Source organism: Bidens hawaiensis, unplaced genomic scaffold (assembly GCF_021521415.1).
Source record: "Bidens hawaiensis isolate Kalapana, Puna unplaced genomic scaffold, B.hawaiensis_p1.1 tig00028501_1, whole genome shotgun sequence".
Taxonomy (NCBI): Eukaryota; Viridiplantae; Streptophyta; class Magnoliopsida; order Asterales; family Asteraceae; genus Bidens; species Bidens hawaiensis.
This window is the reverse complement of record NW_027494662.1, coordinates 188816-208957: the sequence shown is the minus strand read 5'-3', so window position 1 is coordinate 208957 and position 20142 is coordinate 188816. Positions and strand designations below refer to the sequence as shown.

Sequence of the window (20142 nt, the reverse complement as noted above, 5' to 3'; positions counted from 1 at the left end):
AAACAAGACCTAATTTGTCAGCTCTTCACCGACAAAACCATCATGCCCAACCTAAACCCCCTATTTTTAGTTTATTTTTAATATTAATTTTTGTTACAAGTGAAACTTAAATCTAAAACACCCTTTTTTTTACACAGAGGATTTTTTTTTGTCTCACCTAATCATTTAAGTTAGGATTCATTAACTCTTTTATTTATTTCTATTTTCTAACATGTTTGAAAAAGTATAATATAGTTTAAAAATAGAATACACATTTGAGTGGTATTTTGAAATTTAGTGTCACATGTAGTTAAAAAAGTCAGACCATTTTTGATACAATTGTATTTAGAATATAAAGATTCTTTAAACAGGGTTTTGACAGTTCTAACTTCTAAATAGCTATAGATTATCGATTGGTTTAAACGGTGGTGTTATGTTTTACGTGGTTATTGGACCAACCATTTTTACATGTATTTTTATGTGTGTGCTGGTTTAATACATCCTTAACATGCTTTTAATCTGATATTTATGTCCTTTGTGTGTTCGTTCTTATTCTTTCTTCTTTTGTGCACCGGTTATATTCTTTATTGTTTGCGTGCATTCTGCATGTGTTCATCAGTAAGTTTTTCGGGTTGTCTTTGTGTATGATTTCCGTGTTAACATAAAAGATTTTGGGTTAGATTTTGAATCTATATGTTCTGGTATGTTTAATTAGGATTTCGCTAAAAGGGTCTAGAGTTACATAATTGAAAGTAATCAAAATAGAAAATTTGGCAATTTAGTTTTTAGCAATTTTGCAAAAAGGATTTAGGGTTAAATTACTAAGTTATGCATGTCTTCATCTTGCGCCCCGGTTTAGGGTTACATTTTGATACAAATTCAAAAGCTTTAGGTTGCAATATCATTGGTTATCTACTAACTTGTAAAACGTTTTATTTCATTTACTTTAGATTTTGTATTCAGCAGTTTTAAAGAAAATGAGTTTAGGGTTAAATACTGACCAATAAATGTTCAGACAATTGATCGCGGGATATTAGATGTTTCGATCAGTTTCAATTTTCAAATGATTACAAACTTCCATAATATGCTTGTTATTTAATTTGTTCTTACAACAACCAATTTTGGTGATAGAAAATAAAATTTTAGGGATATATGCATCGAGAGTCGTGACTCATGATGTTCTAACTAACATATCCAAACGTTCTTTTCATGTTAAACAGACAGATAACAATATCACGAACAATGAATGCACCAACTTCATACCATCGATCTTGGACGCAGCCCTCTCAACAAAAGCACAGTTGAAAGTTAAGTTTTATTGCCAAATTGTTAGTCAATCCATTAGTAACATGTTATATTATTTCTAAACCGAAACGAAACTATAGGAAAATGAAAACCAAATCAAACCAAAATGTTATTAAGCTTTGGTTTTGGTTTTGGTTTTGGTTTTGGTTTGGGCTTATTCGAGCTTTGAACAAATTTGAAACCATATAAATTATAGATATTGTTATCATCTGTTTTATTTGTAATGTTTTGCAAAGTTGGGTTATGGGTTTTTCCGGTTCATGTAACATCACAATTTTTAAACTCTACATACCAAGTATTTTAATCTCATAAATTAATGATAAATATACCTTTGTGACGCATTGACATTCATTCATTTTGTTATGTTGTAAACTTGACCAATAATATCATTAACTACCAAGTTTTGGACCAACATTATGGTAAAATGTGGAAAAGCTAATAACTCAAGTTTGATGGACAAAATGTGGTCGCTTGTGCTTAGTAAAACTTGTCAATACTCAAATTGGATGCCATGCTTCATTGTGGAGGTGTCAAACCTTTTGCAAGTATGTGTGATGTGTGTACCATGAAGAAGGAAGAAACCAAGCCAGATATGCAATTTTGGGCCCAAATTGATATAAAATAACTTTAATCTACTAGTGTGCTTAAAATTTTGAGCAACGTAGTTTATCCATCAAGTTTTATTATTTAGTGATATTGATCATGGCTACCAACCTTTAATATATTCCAAAAATATAGGCTTGTTAAGATAATACTTACTTATTTCAAAAATATAGGCTTGTTAAGATAATACTTACTTTGAATACGTTGTGGATATTGATCATGCTTCTCGCGGGCCTCCCGCAAATGAGCCCGTTGTGGATATTCTAAGTGTCGTTTTATATTATTAACTTATTATCAAGAAAAGACCGTCTCCATATATTATCAACCGCAAGAAATTGTTAATACATTATTAAAGAAAAAAAGTATTGTTGACAATTCAATCAAATTATTTCACAAGAAGACATGGGTTTAAAAAAAAATAAAAAAAAATGTTTGCCTACAAAAATCAACTTTTTATTCAAGATGGAAAGGGATGCACGTCTTAAAAAAGACAATTAATCTTTGAGTAGAAACTCAGAGAAAATTTCTAAAGCCGAAAACTTCATAACTTTTTTTCGATGTATAAAACCTACTCTTCACTAGGGCTTTTTTCCCCTCAAGTTATTAAAACTTGTTCTTTACTAGGGGTACGTTTGGGTCAGTTTGGTCGAGTTTTGGTCTTAACCGAATCAAGAGCAAAAATTTGGTTACCAAATTTCAAATCAATTTTTCAGTCACACTTATTATTAACTACCGTTATAATCTTTTAAATATTTTTATTTGATATTTATCTTATATACTTCCTTTCTTGTGGGATAAAATATTTCCCACGGTTTATTTCCCTTCAAGATTTTTCCTAAATAAAATTCCAACAAATGGTATATTGGCTAAAAGGGGATTCAATAACATCTTTACCATGTCCAGTATGTGGAAAGTGCGAAGAATCAGTTCAACACCTCCTCATTAACTGTCAGGGCCGTCTCTGAGATTTCGGATGCCCCAAACGAGTAAAAAAATTGGCCTTATATATATATTTTTTACGAAGATCGATGATAACATGAGAAGAACTTTTTTAGATCTTCACTTGTTTTTTTGCTTATTTCACTTTTTGGCTAAGGGGTGATTGTTTACGTCGCAAGGGTATATTCTGAAACATAGATTAAATATAGGTTGCAAGAGTATATCAGGATATCATAAAATGTTTTTCGTTGTAAAACCAAGTTTAAAATTAAATCGTGTAACCGGACCTCAAGATTAAACTTAAGAATAGAAAAAAAAAATTCAAAATCAAATATTTGTAAAAGTAAAATTAATATAACAAAGATTAAAACTAAAAATTTAAAATTAATACATGTAAGTATTCAAATAATATAATTAAATAATTATAAAAAAAACACATGTGAGTGGCAAAACGTGGGTTATGTGTTGAGCAAAGAAAAAGAAACAAATATTTAAAAATGAGAGACATCCGGAAGGAATCGAAAGTGGGTCTCTTGGCTGGAAGTAAAGGGCGCTACCAACATAACATTTCAAATTTTCAATATTATTGTTTTTAACCTCTTTCTAATGTATTAAATATATATCAAACATTGAAAGAATACATACTGCATTTTTAAAAAAACTTCATGCCCCTGTCGAAAACGTGCCCTGAACGGTCGTCGAGCCCGGTATAGGGTCTGGGCCGGGCCTGTTAACCGTGATGTTGCGCATTTGGTTGGACTCATACAATCTTGGTGCAAAATGCCATTGGTGTGAGATTAAGTCTCGTACTCGTTTACTAAGTTGGTAAAAGAGATATGCTTGTTCATGCTAATCATGTTTCAACTCTACCATGTTTGTGGTTTACTAAGAAATGGATATGTTTTTAATGGGAAAGGTGTTTGTCCATTCAAAGTTGTGTAAGAAGTAAAAGTGTCAGGATTTTTATGATAAATTAATCGATATAATCTTTATATTATAAATATGAGATCGTGGTGTCATTTTAACATTTTTGGTATGATACGTAATTTATGATTTTATAGCCTAAGCTTTTGTGAGTTTTTAATGATTAATAAATGTTTGTTTCTCCAAATAAGTTAAAAAGACCCCATGCTACACATGGAGTTATATTTTATTTCGATATGGATGATATTTAAGCTACACAACATTGATTTATATATGATTAAATTATAACCGAATGTTGAAATATGACCATGATGACAAGTCACATGGAGTAAAATGACTTGTAGGACCACGACAGTAAAAAGCATGTTAATGTTTATCTTAGTGTATACTGTTAGTGTATCTTCTTGGGTAGTGTATACTATATGCAATAATATTCAACTTTAAAGAAAAGTAAAAAGTAAATATCTTCTTTATGAATAAACTTTAAAAACTACAATGCAGAAAATATCACGATTCGAATATTGTGTATTTAATATTAATATTTTCTTTTATGAAAAATAATATGTTAAAATGGGATACACCTAACAAGATATTAGAAAAATACATAAAATAGGAACTTTTGATTTTATATAAGGAAATTCAATAAAAAAAACTAAACAAAACAATATCTAATAATTAAAAATAGTCAAAACACATAATTATCATCCTTAAAATGATATAAAAACTATTACAAGTTTCTACAAGTTACCAACCAATGTTCGGAAAAAGATGTTAGAAACACTTAATTTGAATAATTTAACTATAGCCCAAATTTTCTAAATAGGTTTACACATGACAAGATTGTTCTTTTACACCAAGTTTCAAAAATTTAAGTAAATAAAATCGTCTTTAATAAATTTGACTAGATTAATTATCTTTTACATAAAAATTTCAATTTATGTAATTTAATGCAAAAATGTAACTGAACATAAATACCATAAATTAGTCAATCTCCAACTTCAATTTCGTAATTATTATAATTAATAAAGAAACTTTTTTACATAAATAATCAATTTTTTATTCACATAAACTCTCAAAATCTTTTTTATTCCATATCCTTTCTTTCTTATTTACTTTATTTTACAAACTTTTACTAAAACTTCAAATTTATACGATACTTCATCAAAATCCGTGTCAGTGTATCGTGTTTTCCACGACATATCCCATTTTAAAAGGGGAAACAAATGGTTGGCGAAAAGTAACCTTGGTTTCATTAGACTCTTTTATGAAAAACAGATGGATTTTGACATATGTATATTTAGAATTCAACTTAATTTCATTTATCGGTTATTAATAAGTACGTAACTCAACCAGAAATTTCCTTACCTGTATGCCGCATCACGTAAACTTCGACAACTCGAAACTTATTACCACCTGAAGGACTATTATGGATTTCAACAAAAACCACAAGGACTTAAACCAAACATCCATCAACCCATATTCCTCTCACTTCTTCATAATATTCAAAAACAGCAGCCTCTTTCTCTTTCTTTCTAGGGTGTACTACAATGAACCGGAGCCTTTCAACTCAGTGAGTCAACTGTCAACACAACGAATCTCCGGTTACTTATTCATTCTTCAACTCACCGAGTCAAGGTATCATTTAATCATTCATTTCTTCTCATATTATCTTATCACTGTACGTCGTCGTTTTACTCTTCGATTTGTAACTGTTCTCGTTTATTGATGCAAATGCTAATGCTAGGGTTTATTATTATTGTTATAATATCACTTGTTTACTTGTACGGTTTTTAAATTATAACTGTACGTCGTCGTTTTACTCTTCGATTTGTAACTGTTCTCGTTAACTACAGGTTTATAAGTGCAAATGCTATTGCTAGGATTTATTATTGTTATAATATCACTTGTTTAACTGCTCGTTGATCTAATTATCACTGTACTTCGTCGTATTACTCTTCGATTTGTAGTTTATTAGCTTATTACAGGTTTATAAGTGCAAATGCTAGTGCTAGGGTTTATTATTGTTATAATATCACTTAATATCGATCAGTATCACTTGTTTGATTGTTCGTTTCCCAAATTATAACTGTTTGTTGTCGTCGATTTGTTGTTTTTACGATTAATTGATTATTACTGGTTTATTAATGCGAATGCTGGTGCTAGGGTTTATTATTGTTATGATATCACTTAATATTACTTGTTTGATCGTTCGTTTATTTTGTTGTTGTTTTACTCTTCGATTAGTAATTTTTGTGTTTATTACTGGTTTGTTGATGTGAATGCTACTGATAGGGTTTATTACTGTTATGATATCACTTGTTTAATTGTTCGTTTTTTAAATTATTACTGTTCGTTGTCGTTTTACTCTTCGATTTGTAACTGTTCTCGTTTAATACAGGTTTATAAGTGCAGATGCTAGTGATAGGGTTTGTTATTGATTTGCTATTGTTGTGTTTGAATGATTTATGATGCGTGAGTTAGGTTGCTGCTGAGTTTCAGTTTGTGTGTGTTGGTAGTTGGTACTACTGATTATGTATATGGATCCAGGGTTCGTTTTTTTGTACTTTATTAAGGCGTTGGATAATGTGCTCATTAAGAACGTTTTTTATAACTTATGATTTGGACGGCGAAAATTAGTCTAAATTGATTATTGATGTGATTAGTTAATGAGATATATTATTAGAACATATAGAGATTTACATTGGATATTGTGCTTGTTAAAAGAAAAAGTGTTGGATAGTGCGTTTATTGAGAATGTTATTTTGCAGAAATTAAGTTGTGAACAAGTTGAAAGTACCGATTTAAGTTTTCATTATGGTGATTTATGATTCGGAAGGCGAAAATTTTAATTGACGTGATTAGCTATTGAGAAAAATGTATATAATAATTTAGAACATTTAGAAATTTACATGGTGATGTCTACTTCTGCTATTATTATCGTTGCACTTTCTTTCACCGTTTATTGCATTACCAAGTTTTCATTTTCAGAATTTATCATTTGAACTGCCAAATTTAATCTTGACTGCGGTGATTAGCTAACGAAAAACATAATTAAAACATTTAGACATTAAGATTGTGATGTATATTTTTTCTATTATTATTTCACTTTCTTTCACTGCTTATTGCATCACTTTAAGTTTTCATTTCCAGAATTTATCATTTGGACCGCCTAAATTATCTTAATTGCTATAAGTTAGCTACTGAGAAACATAATTTAAACATGTAGACATTAAGATTGTGATGTATGTTTTTGCTATTATTATTGTGCTCCCTTCCACTGTTTGTTGCATCATTTTAAGTTCTCATTTTCAGCATTTATATTTTGACTGCCAAGACTAATCTTAATTGCTGTGATTAGTGATTGAGAAACACAATTAAAACATCTTGACATTTACATTGTGATGGACTGATGTCTATTTTTGCTATTATTATTGCACTTCTTTTCGTTGTTTGTTGCATCACTTTTAAGTTTTCATTTTCAGCATTTATCATTTGGATTGCCAAAATTAATCTTAATTGCTGTGGTTAGCAGTAGCTATTGAAAAACATATTTAAAACATTATTTACATTGCGATGTCTATATTTGCTATTATTAAGTTATAAACATGAAATATCTTCTTATGCAGGGTTGAAACGGGTCAAGAAACAGAGAACTTGAAGCTTGTATAACAATATGACTTGGTTTAGAGCTGGATCTAGTGTAGCAAAACTTGCAATTAGGAGAACATATGCTGCGAGGACACGTGTTCTTCCAACAGGAGAACGACACTTTCACACAACAGTTTCAAAGTCAAAAGCACAATCTGCACCGGTCCCTCGCGCGGTCCCGCTTTCACGGTTAACCGATAGTTTCCTAGACGGGACCAGCAGTGTCTACCTGGAAGAGCTTCAAAGAGCATGGGAAGCTGACCCAAACAGTGTTGATGAGTCATGGGACAATTTCTTCAGAAACTTTGTGGGCCAGGCTGCCACGTCACCTGGAATATCGGGCCAAACTATTCAAGAAAGCATGCGGTTGCTTTTGCTTGTGAGAGCTTATCAAGTTTATGGTCACATGAAAGCAAAGTTAGATCCTTTAAATTTAGAACAAAGGGAGATTCCTGATGATTTAGATCCCGCTCTGTATGGTTTCAGTGAAGCCGATTTAGACCGCGAGTTTTTCCTCGGGGTATGGAGAATGTCGGGTTTTCTATCTGAAAACCGGCCCGTGCAAACGTTAAGAGCGATTTTGACCCGACTTGAACAGGCTTATTGTGGAAGCATTGGTTATGAATACATGCACATTGCTGACCGTGAACAATGTAACTGGTTACGAGACCGAATAGAGACCCCGATTCCAATGTCGTATAACCGTCAAAGACGCGAGGTTATTCTCGATAGACTGATTTGGAGTACTCAGTTTGAAAACTTCTTAGCCACTAAATGGACCGCTGCAAAACGGTTCGGGCTTGAAGGTGGTGAGACGTTAATCCCGGGAATGAAAGAGATGTTTGACCGATCAGCTGACCTCGGTGTTGAAAGCATTGTGATTGGGATGTCACACAGAGGAAGATTAAATGTTTTAGGTAACGTTGTTAGAAAACCATTACGACAAATTTTTAACGAGTTTAGCGGTGGCATTAGGCCCGCTGAGGGGCTGTATACGGGAACCGGTGATGTAAAATATCATCTTGGAACGTCTTATGACAGGCCGACACGTGGCGGAAAGAGAATCCATTTGTCATTGGTTGCAAACCCGAGCCATTTGGAAGCTGTGGACCCCGTTGTGGTTGGTAAAACTAGGGCAAAACAATATTATTCAAACGATGTTGACCGAACGAAAAACATGGGGATTTTGATTCATGGTGATGGAAGCTTTGCGGGTCAAGGTGTGGTTTATGAGACATTGCATCTTAGTGCACTTCCAAATTACACAACGGGTGGGACCATTCACATTGTTGTGAATAATCAAGTTGCGTTTACAACTGATCCAAAATCGGGAAGGTCTTCACAGTATTGTACTGATGTTGCTAAAGCTTTGAATGCTCCTATTTTTCATGTTAACGGTGATGACGTGGAAGCGGTTGTTCATGTTTGTGAGCTGGCTGCTGAGTGGCGCCAGACGTTTCATACGGATGTTGTGGTTGATATTGTTTGTTATCGGCGATTTGGGCATAATGAAATCGATGAACCGTCTTTTACGCAGCCTAAAATGTACAAGGTAGATCTCTTGTTTGATGATTCATGATTGTTTGGATCCGTGTTTACTATCTTTCACAACTCGTTTATTACAACTTATCTAATATTGATTGTTATCATAATCACTTTCAAAACACACATCCAAACAACACTGTAGTTTATCTATATATATTATTAAAATTTTTTAAAATCTATATATTATTAGTTTATTATCTTAGTTTTTATACTAGAAACCCTAGTACAAAAATTTGTATTTATTTTGCACGATTATATCTATTACTTGTGTTTAAAAATGCTTATTTTTTATTTATCTTAGTAATTTGTTTAGGTTTTCACAAAATCATTTCCTTAGTGAGCAGACATGAACAAGAAATTCCGTTCGGTTTGTGTTCGTGAACTGTTTGTTTGATAAATGCTTAAAGAATGAACATGAACTAGGTCTCGCTTGTTTTGGTTCGTTTACAGCCCTAATTGTACTTATTTTTACAGGTTATAAGAAACCACCCTTCAGCACTTGAAATTTATCAAAAGAAGCTTCTAGAAACTGGTCAAGTGACAAAAGATGATATTGATAGAATTCATAATAAGGTTACCTCAATCCTAAATGAAGAATTTCTTGCTAGCAAGGATTATGTTCCTCAAAAAGGGGACTGGCTTTCTGCTTTTTGGTCTGGATTCAAATCCCCTGAACAACTTTCACGGATTCGTAACACTGGGTAAGTTTTGTACTTTTGTATACGCTGTTTATGGTAACCCTACCGTGGTTTTGACGGTAGGTCAAAATGAGTCAGGCTTGATTAGGTTGGCCCTAACACACATTAGTATGCTAAATATGATTGCAAAAACTATATATTTTAATAAAAATGCATTGGGAGGCTGGCTGGCAAAACATGTCTAATCGTGTTAAACATGTCAGATACGACATGTTTAGCACTTTTACCAATAAACAAGTCATAAACGGGTTAGGCACGTTTTAACCCGTTTAGACACGATTTTAATCGTGCCATAAACGTGTCGACCTGTTCGTGCACGAAATTTTTATAAGTCAAACCCAAACCTGTTTAACTTCGTCTTGTGTTAACGGGCTGTGTCAGAAATTGCTAATCTAGGAGATTGTATGCATTAAAATTACTTTGGGCGACTTTCAATCCGTTTGACTCGTTTCTCTTTGAAGTGTAGAAACAAAAACATAACCCAAATTGATACATAAAAAATAATTCTGTTCCATTTGCAATGACTATTAAGAAGTTTAAGCTGTAGTTCAGGATGCATTTGCAAAACGGGTCAGGCTATGTGATCCGGTATTAGATACCTTTTGTCCAATTCATTTTCTTTATCTCATTTAGTATGCTAAATATTATTGCAAAACCTATGGCGCTACAATATTAATCTCAATTTTGAATAGGGGTGTAAAGGATCCGAGCCCGAGCTTGAGTTCGGCTTGTGTGTTGTTTTTCTAGCTCGAGCTTGGCTCTTTTTTATATATTAATTAAATTGTATATAGTTACATTTTTTATATATTGTGTGTGTATGTATATATATATATAGGGGAAGGTTAACATACAAATGAAATTAACTTGCTAAACGTGAGAATCAAGTAGAGTATTTATATATACAAGTAGAGTAATTATGTAATTACATCATAGAGTAATTATCATAGAGTAATTACATAATTACTCTACTTGTATATATAATTACTCTACTTGATTCTCACGTTTAGCATGATAATTTCATTTGTATTTGATCCAAACCCTATATATATATATCGAATATACTATATAAAAATATGTAATTAACAGGCTCAAATATGCTGTCAAGCCAGCTTGAACTCAATAAGTGAAGCTCAGGCCCGGGTTCGTTTATTAAACGATCATATTTTTAGGATCAAGCTTGTTTAAGCTCGTTTCCATTCGAGCTGTTAATGAGCCGACCTTGAGTAGTACACGAGTGGCTTGGCTTGTTTACACCCCTAATTTTGACAAAAAATTAATATGCGGTGACTTTCGATCTGCTTGACTCGTTTTATTCTTAACTGTTCTGTTATTTTTGGTTTTTATAGCATACATATCAGCCCACGCATAAAGAAATGGGTTGAAATGGCCTTATTTGAGCTGACCCTATTTTGCAGAGTTAAACCAGAGATATTGAAGAATGTCGGAAAAGCAATTGCAACCCTTCCAGAAAACTTTAAGGCTCACAGAGCAGTTAAAAAGATATTTGCAGACAGGTTAAAAATGATTGAAACCGGGGAGGGTGTTGATTGGGCTGTTGGTGAAGCCCTTGCTTTTGCAACATTGTTAGTGGAAGGCAATCATGTGCGGTTAAGTGGTCAAGATGTTGAAAGAGGTACTTTCAGTCACAGGCATTCTGTTGTTCATGATCAAGAAACAGGTGAGCGTTATTGCCCGTTCGATCATGTTATTATGAATCAGAATGACGAAATGTTCACCGTTAGCAACAGGTTAGTTGCTGTGATGGTATTAATTTAGGTTCCTAACTTTAAAAGCCGTTTGTTAACTTTAACCAAACAAACGATAGAATGTGAACAATTAAAGAATGAGTTTTTTCTCATGTTTATTCACTAAGAAAGGGAACGTGTTCGTGTTTGTTTATGTTCGTTTTCTAACAGTATAAGTGAACAGTTTGTGGTTGTGCTCATTTATGGGAATGAACAAATGTAAGTAAAACATAGATGAATGAAAATAACTGAGCTAAAACCAATGAAAAAGAAACGTGAATAACAATCTGTTGGGCCTATATTTTTTTTAAAATTGGTCTAAAAATTGAAGTTAATATCTTACCGAACGTAAATGAACTGACTTGAATAAATATAAACAAACAAACATAAAAATGAACGAACGTAAATGAACGTTCACGAACATTAATGAACGAACGAGACACGTGTTCATGTTTGTTTCTCTCTTTTTCGTTCATTATTAGTTACGTTTGTGTTTATGTATTCACTAAAATTGTTACATTACAATTTAGTCTAGTTTTATTCCCTTTTTTTTGGCTTTACAGATTGATATTCACGTTTATTTATAATTGGGGGTTTCTTAGTTCACATTGTTTATATTTGTTCATATATGTTCAGTTATAATCGTTGGTTTTGTTCGTGAGCCGTTCGTTTGTATAGTTAGCGAACTAACACGAACAAGAAAACCGCATTCGTTTAACTGTTCATGTTCGATTGTTTGTTCGGTTGAAGTTAAATGAACGAACGCAAACCCACCTCTTTTAATTTCACATCCTTTAATTGAAAATCTTGAATTCTGATATCTATTCATGCTCAATACAGCTCTCTTTCCGAGTTTGGTGTTCTTGGATTTGAACTGGGTTATTCCATGGAAAACCCTAACTCACTTGTGATATGGGAAGCCCAATTTGGGGATTTTGCTAATGGAGCTCAAGTGATATTTGATCAATTCTTAAGCAGTGGTGAGTCCAAATGGTTGCGCCAAATAGGGTTAGTTGTGTTGTTACCTCACGGTTATGATGGTCAGGGCCCGGAACATTCTAGTGCAAGACTCGAACGCTTCCTTCAGGTGTTTTTACAAATATTATTTTATTGTGAGTAGACAACATCACATAATCAACATAAAATTTATAACTAAGTATTGTTTTGAATATTATGGAAGATGAGCGATGACAATCCATTTGTTATACCCGAAATGGAACCGACACTGCGAAACCAGATCCAAAAATGTAACTGGCAGGTTGTCAATGTTACAACTCCAGCAAACTATTTCCATGTTCTTCGTAGACAGGTGCGTTTATTATTCATGTAGGTTAATTAATGATTAAATGGTTATCATCCTTGTTGGGCTAAAGTAATTTGGTTACACAATTTATTAAATTCTCACAATTCAATTAACATACAAAATGAAAATACATAAATTTGTTCGGATTTTTTGGTATTAATTACATACAAAACCAAAACCGAACCAAAAGTTCAATTTTACAAAAACATAAACCCAAACCGTCAGTTTTTGTTTGGGTTTGGTTATTTTGGTTTTATGTGCACCCCCATCTAAACATGTCTAACAGGTTGGTCAGGTCAACAGGTAGATGGTTGAATTTATAGTTTTTTTGTATTACTTGCAAACGGGTTGGCAAGTTGGAAACTGGTAGTCATCGATCACCTGATCTCTATCTGATTATTTAACGGTTTATCCATGTCAACTCTTTATTGTTTATTTTGTGTCAGAAATTACTCTTCTATGTTTATAATATTTTCTAAAAGTGGACAAAATGCGTTTTAAGGGTCAAACCTAATCTGAAAGCTGTCTGTTTTGACTCGTGACCCAACTCGCTAATCTTGTCGCGTAATCAAAACTTTATGCGGTTCATGCTTCACTTCTGTATTTTACGTATGTTGTTATATTACAGATTCATAGGGAATTCCGTAAGCCACTTATTGTGATGGCTCCGAAGAACTTGCTTCGTCACAAAGATTGCAAGTCAAACTTGTCTGAGTTTGATGATGTTCAAGGTCACCCTGGTTTTGACAAACAAGGGACCAGATTCAAACGTCTGATTAAGGACCAGAGTGGACATTCGGACCTTGAAGAGGGCATTAGACGTCTAGTTTTGTGCTCTGGAAAGGTTTGTATATTAAATAACTAAAAATGAAATATCTGATATAAGGGATAATGTATGTGGCAGTCGCCGGTCGGCCCACAAACAACTGTTGTAATATTTTAAATATTTCAACATATAACAAATGTTGCAAAAAAATTGATTTTGCAGGTGTATTATGAACTTGATGAGAAAAGGAGGTCAACTGAAAGCAAAGACATAGCAATCTGTCGTGTGGAGCAGCTTTGCCCGTTCCCTTACGACCTCATCCAGCGTGAACTAAAGCGTTATCCAAGTAAGAATTGCAAGCTATTAAGATATTAACAAACATGCATATTCTACAGTTGTTGGCATATACCATTTGTTTTATTATAATTTTAGTATTAATATTATAATCAAATGCTGGAGCTGACAAATATGGGCGGCTTGTCAAAACAAATTTTTTTTTTGTGCTAGTTGGGTTTATATGAAACACTATCAGTTTTTTAATAAGTAATAATCTGCTACATAATTTTTTTGGGGTCACAATCCGGTTTGACTTTTGACTAAATTATCTAAGTCAAACCACTAATTACAGTTTGGTGGTTTAACGGTTGAAGTTCAAATAAGAACCAAGAAATATGTTAAGAACTGCGAGAACGGCATAATACACCTATACGGCTATACCTCTTGTTTTAAGTGTTCTACATAACCACCTTCTCACTATCTCAATAAAGCATTAATGCACAACATAAAAGTGCTTTATGTGTTCTCGCAGTTCTCAATATAATTATGGATCCGGTAAAAAATGGTGTGTGTGTGTGCGTATCTCAAAATTATTAGTTTATATTAAAAAAATTTAAAATGATAAAGATGATTCATCTATAATATATAGTTATAATCACGTAAGTACATATTCTGAGAAAAATTTTATATGTAAACGATGAAGGTTATATACACGTAACAACTCACCACCACAACTGAACCAGCCGACTTGCTTCGGTTTAGATGGTTTGGTCAGTTTAGAGTTTAGACAGTTTATGAACATCACTATTACAAATGTTATGATATTAGATAACTATATTATTACATAATCAACCTATATTTTTATAAATGTTCAATGAAAAGGTTATAATGCATCTGGTGACCTAAAACTCAAAACTGTTTGGTTGCTGATGTGACACCAGTTTTGCCCACGTTGATTTAATAAATTTAAACTTTGTGTATTTTTTTTGTTTTTATGATACCTTTTCAGATGCGGAGATTGTTTGGTGTCAAGAAGAGCCGATGAACATGGGGGCATACAATTACATCTCCCCTCGCCTTGCAACCGCCATGAAAGCAGTGGAGAGGGGTAATTTAGACGACATCAAATACGTAGGTCGTGCTCCATCTGCTGCCACTGCAACCGGTTTCTACACGGTTCATGTGAAAGAGCAGACAGCACTCGTTGAGAAAGCCATAACCTCTGATGTCATCACCAACCCGACACTCCCGTAAACAGAACAAAAAGGTAATTTTTTTCATGATTCTTGGCAAATGTACACGTGTTGTGGGCTCATTTTTTATTTCTGAATCTTTTAACTGAGACGGTTTTGTATACGCATACCCTTGGCTCTTAGCGGAGTGTAATAATCACATCAAAAACGACTAATGAGCTCAAAACTTACATTTTGAGGCTCGTAAGATATTTGGTATGATCTTTCAACACACATTAATCAAGTTACAAAATTGAATGAGTTACTTCATGCCGAACCCTTCAAACTTGAAACGATTTGGTTCATCGGGTTTGTTTTTTATTTTATTTTATTTGTTTTAACCGTAATAAAATTATAATCAGTCGGTTTTTTTAAGCATCAGTCGAGCATCAGGCTGTAGAACTAGTGCATCAACGTTCCCTCGGTTCTTCAACACTAGATGGCTGTCTTGACTGCTTCTGCTCCTGATTTAACAAGACGTTTTGTTTTCTTTGTTGGTCACATACTATGCATCCTTTCTTCACTTCTATTGCCTTGGGTAAACTTCTTTTAGTTTGCCTATAGCACTCTACATATCGTGCCAAAATTATCATCAGTTTGTCCGCAACTATATGATATTTGAGTAGATCATCTTCGATTCTTGTTATGCTTTTCCATACACCTGTACAGTACTTTTTGTTGGTATTATTTTCCAGTCTCTACCAGTAATGTCGAGTGAGTGAATTGTCTCGGTCCTATATTGCTACCACCACATTTACAAAAGCGCCAGCTTAGTTGCTCGAAGACCTCCAACACCAAGCCCACTCAATTCTTTTGGAGCAATTGTCTTTTTTCTATGCCACTCAACTATTTTCGCCTTGCTGCCATGTACCCATAAAATTTCTTCTTTCTTATTCAAACATGTAGCACATCTCAAGTGATTGAAAGGTGGATACTTACCAACAGTCAAACACGATTGATAAGCTTTTGTTTTCAAACGCTACATTTTCAAGTGCCGTTTCTAAATTTGGAGATTTTTAAAAAAGGTTGATAAAAATATAAGTAGTGAAAATGTAAGAGAATTAGCAAAAAAGACTAGATTTTCAAGAGTTTTGAACTTGGCAATTGATGTATATCTGGTAAACATGAACTAACACGTGGCAATTGCTTATTGGATTAGAAATACGTGCTCGTAGTTATGGATTCTATGAGCTAATGTGTCATTATGGTCTCATATGCATGTGTAGCAAATACATGTAATAAAAATATGTGAATTTTTTTTGTTAAAATGGCATATAGTGTTCATGCTTGTGTGTCTACTGGCACATCTACTGCATAACATCAATACTTGCGCTCCTAGTTAATGCATAAAGGAAATAAAAGTGAACACTTGGCGTGTTGTTGGATGAAATGTTTTATAAGAAAATCGACGACTTCCATTATTCAACAATGGTTGTTATAATGATCTTTCATTGTATGTTGATATGAATATAATTGTAGCTATTGATGAGCTTTCTAGATTGATTGAATGTTTAAAGAAGTAAATAATAATACGATACATTGGAAAGAGAAAAGGTTTGACACGGGCGACAAATCGGACATCCTGACGATGAAATCATTGTAATCTTGACGATGAAATCATTGTAAAATAGGTTTTAGATGAAAATATCACATTCATGATGGTGAGATTTGATGTTAAAAAGTGCCCCTTATTTTAAGTTATTAGGATGTTTCTAGTTGATCATACATGACAAGAGCCATATTCTCTTTAGAATAAAAGAGATGCTTAAGTATAAAACAAATCATTTTGGCATGTACAAAGTATACGGGTTTATAGCTAAACGTCGTTTCTATAATAACGCTCCAATGATCAACGCTTGTCTTCAAGATGTGGTGTAGTGGCATAGGGGCTTTTTGCGGGTGATGTGGCAGAGGGATAACGCCCGTTACACATGCCCTAAATAATTGGTGATGTAGTGATAGAAAAACTTGTAAGATTTAACATAACATGTAAACAAAGGTGAGTAAAAAAATAGTACGAAATTGAATAAAAGTTTCAAACAAATTAAAATAGCTTTGAGAAGAGAAATGAGTATATATTAAACAAATTAAAGCTCTTAGCTTCTTGTGGGTTCGACATAGGGCTAAATAGGCGAGTTTCTTGTGGGTGAGGTGGGTTGATTTTAACTTTTGGCTGTAATGTTTATTGAGAGGAGGTAACAATCTTATAGTATGCTTGTTTGTAATGGGTGATTTGGTGTAATTTCTGGGTCTAGTGACTTGCTAGTCCTGGCGGTTGGCGATTGTTTTTTATTGATTGATTTTGTTGATCGTTCAAAAAAAATATATGTTAAACAAAATATATTTTTTCATTTTCTCGTTTTTTTAATAATTTTGATAAGTGTTTTTTGTGCTGTTATATAAAAATATTTAAAATAACATCTATAAATGATCTGTGAATATAATATAATAATAGTAATTGTGGTCTTTTGTACGATGACAATTTCAAGAAATCTTGTTGGTTTACTCATTCTTGAGTGCTTGACCGAAACTTTGCCAATAACTATGCAAACAAATTGACAGATAGTGATATTAAGAATTTGGTCATTGGTGTGTTTTACATGTGACCTATTAATGTACAACTAGAGGTGCAAACATGTGGCGGAGGTGTTTACGGGCTGCTCGAACAAGGATTGATTAAGAGCTCGAAATGAACAGAGCCTTTTCAAACCCAAGCTTCAAATAAAACTTATTAGTTATTGAGTCTGATCTCAAGCCTTGTGTATTTTTAAGTTCTACATCTTCCAGATTTTTTTGAATTAATTTCACAATGCATAGTAGAGCTCGTGTGGAGTTTTGACTCGTTTAAGGTACTACACAAACTCGAGTTGAGCTTAGGCTCGTTTAAGGTTTTCTCAAAGTTTATAGAAATACTTAAAACATATACATATTCATTAATATATAATAAACGAGCATAGCCCGAGCTTGAAAAAACAACCCATGAGCTGAGCTCGGCTTTGCTTGCTTACACTCCCTATGTACAAGTTTTAGGGCATAAAAGTACGCATTAGAGTATTCACATCCTAATATCTGTCTCTATCTATATAATTTAATAAAAAACACGTTTTTCTTCAAAATTTGTTTATGTTTTAAAAACATATCATATCCCATATTCCATCTCTATATTTGTCATACATATAAACTCTTATTTTATTATTTTTCTCTTTTTCATATACTTAAATTTATAGAGATTTGGACTTGAGCCTTATATAGAGCATTCACAATAGATTCTTCATATTATGTGAGGGTAACCTTTATTTTTAGAGTGTTGTAAGTGATTATGAATGAATGAGAAAAAAATGTTATTTTTTATGAGTAAATTTGGAAAAACATTGTTCATTCTTTATATTATTTTTAATATCTGTTAAAAGTGGTTGTGAGTGGAGAAGAAAAAAAATGTCATGATAAAGCAAGGTATAAAAATATTGTTTAACTGAAAAAAAGAAAGTGTGACTTTTAATGTAATTATAGAGATAGAAATAGATAACCTACCGGGAATACTCTAATAGAGCCTCTATTAATAGAGAAGTTTAACTTCTCCATGACAATATCCGTATTTTAGAGAACGGGATATAGGATAAATTAGGTGTTTTTTATTATATAATCTTAATCTTAAATATATATAAACGAAATCTCCCTACATTCTCTCAAGCTACCAGATTGTTTTATTTATAAATGGAGGTTTCTCATGCATTTGACTCGAAATTCACGGATATGGGTCTCACCAAACTCATAGACTTAAACAGGTTATAGCATCTCTTTAAATTAAAAATTAATCTCACCATTTATTTTGATATGAAAATCCTATTAAACAGAGATATACTAAAAATTAGTTACTGATTGTTTTTAAGAAGATATTATTTATAATTAAGAAACAATATTATAATAAAAAGAATAAGTTGGTCATGTGTTTCACCAAACCCAAATAACTTTTAAACCGGGTTATAACATCTCATTTATTTGTGAAACTCTTTCATTATCAAATCCTAAGTATATGATTAACTTACTTACAATAAATAAAATTAAAATCCAAAAAAATATATATAAATATTAAAAACGAATAATATAAAAACAACCCCGTAATACGAGGGTAAAAACTAGTTTAGAGATATATTCAATTTAGATAATGATGATCATGCGTGAATGCATGGATCACTACTTTGAAAATCAAGTTACCAAACTTAGTTGTTGACATGTACAAAAGCAACTCTACCTTCCCAAATATTATGAATTTGTGACCGACCATTAATGAGTTGTATCAATATGATTGTTTGATAACTATGTATATTGATTATTTTGTCGTATAACTTATGGTCCTCAACTATGAGAATAATGCTACAAGTCAACGTGTTCTACCGAACATGGTCCAGTCTCTATAAAGTTCATTACCTTTATTATTTCTAATGATTTTTTTAGTGTTACAATGATTGTGGCATGAATTCAGTTGCTTTTTTGGTTCGGTTTATTATGGTATTAGTACCGTACTGGTACTCGATGTAGCAATCAAAAAGGAAAAATTGGTTACGGGTACTAATGTTGATATTGTCAGAAAGCGTAACAATTTGGCTCGTCATGGTACCAGTGTGGTGCCGACCCTCTTTACGATACCAAAGACATACTCCATTGCGGATACACCTTGGTACCCGGGCCAAAGTTATTCGAACGATATGGTTAGGTTTGTCAAGGTAAAAGTAAAATAAATAAATAAATAAATAAAATTAGTTATAATTGACTCGTTTAGTTTGAAAAAAATACAAAACTTTTATTGATATGTATATAAAACTTAAACACGTAACAACGGTATATTCAGAATTCTATAAAACATTGCATCATATTGTTAGAAAAACTAAAACTAAAAGCGAGGTTGGGTGCTAGTTTTGATCATTTGTAGGTCAAAACCGTATCACAAAGAGGACACAAACTTTATGTTAGTGATTTTAGCTTGATTTGCGTTGTTTAACCATAATGTAACACAAAAACTGGTTTCATTGGCACCGGAGTATCCTATCATGTATCATGTATACTTGTTATCGATACGAAACGGTAAAATTTGTTGGTATCACAATTTCATCCCAAATTTACACATATGCTCACAAAAATTCTACGGCTTAGCATAACACTTTTTAGTCTATTATACAAA

At 32.7% G+C, this 20142-nt stretch overlaps 1 protein-coding gene across 1 annotated transcript; it reads left to right on the top strand.

Moving 5' to 3' along the window:
* Positions 1-5260: 5260 nt before the first annotated feature.
* Positions 5261-15333, top strand: LOC143577270 (uncharacterized). The gene is made up of 9 exons (XM_077061148.1): positions 5261-5385; positions 7377-8950; positions 9418-9644; positions 11057-11389; positions 12227-12473; positions 12567-12695; positions 13318-13533; positions 13678-13801; positions 14741-15333. The coding sequence occupies exons 2-9, from the start codon at positions 7424-7426 to the stop codon at positions 14983-14985; spliced, it is 3048 nt and encodes a 1015-aa protein (XP_076917263.1). The 5' UTR covers positions 5261-5385; positions 7377-7423; the 3' UTR covers positions 14986-15333.
* Positions 15334-20142: the final 4809 nt, after the last annotated feature.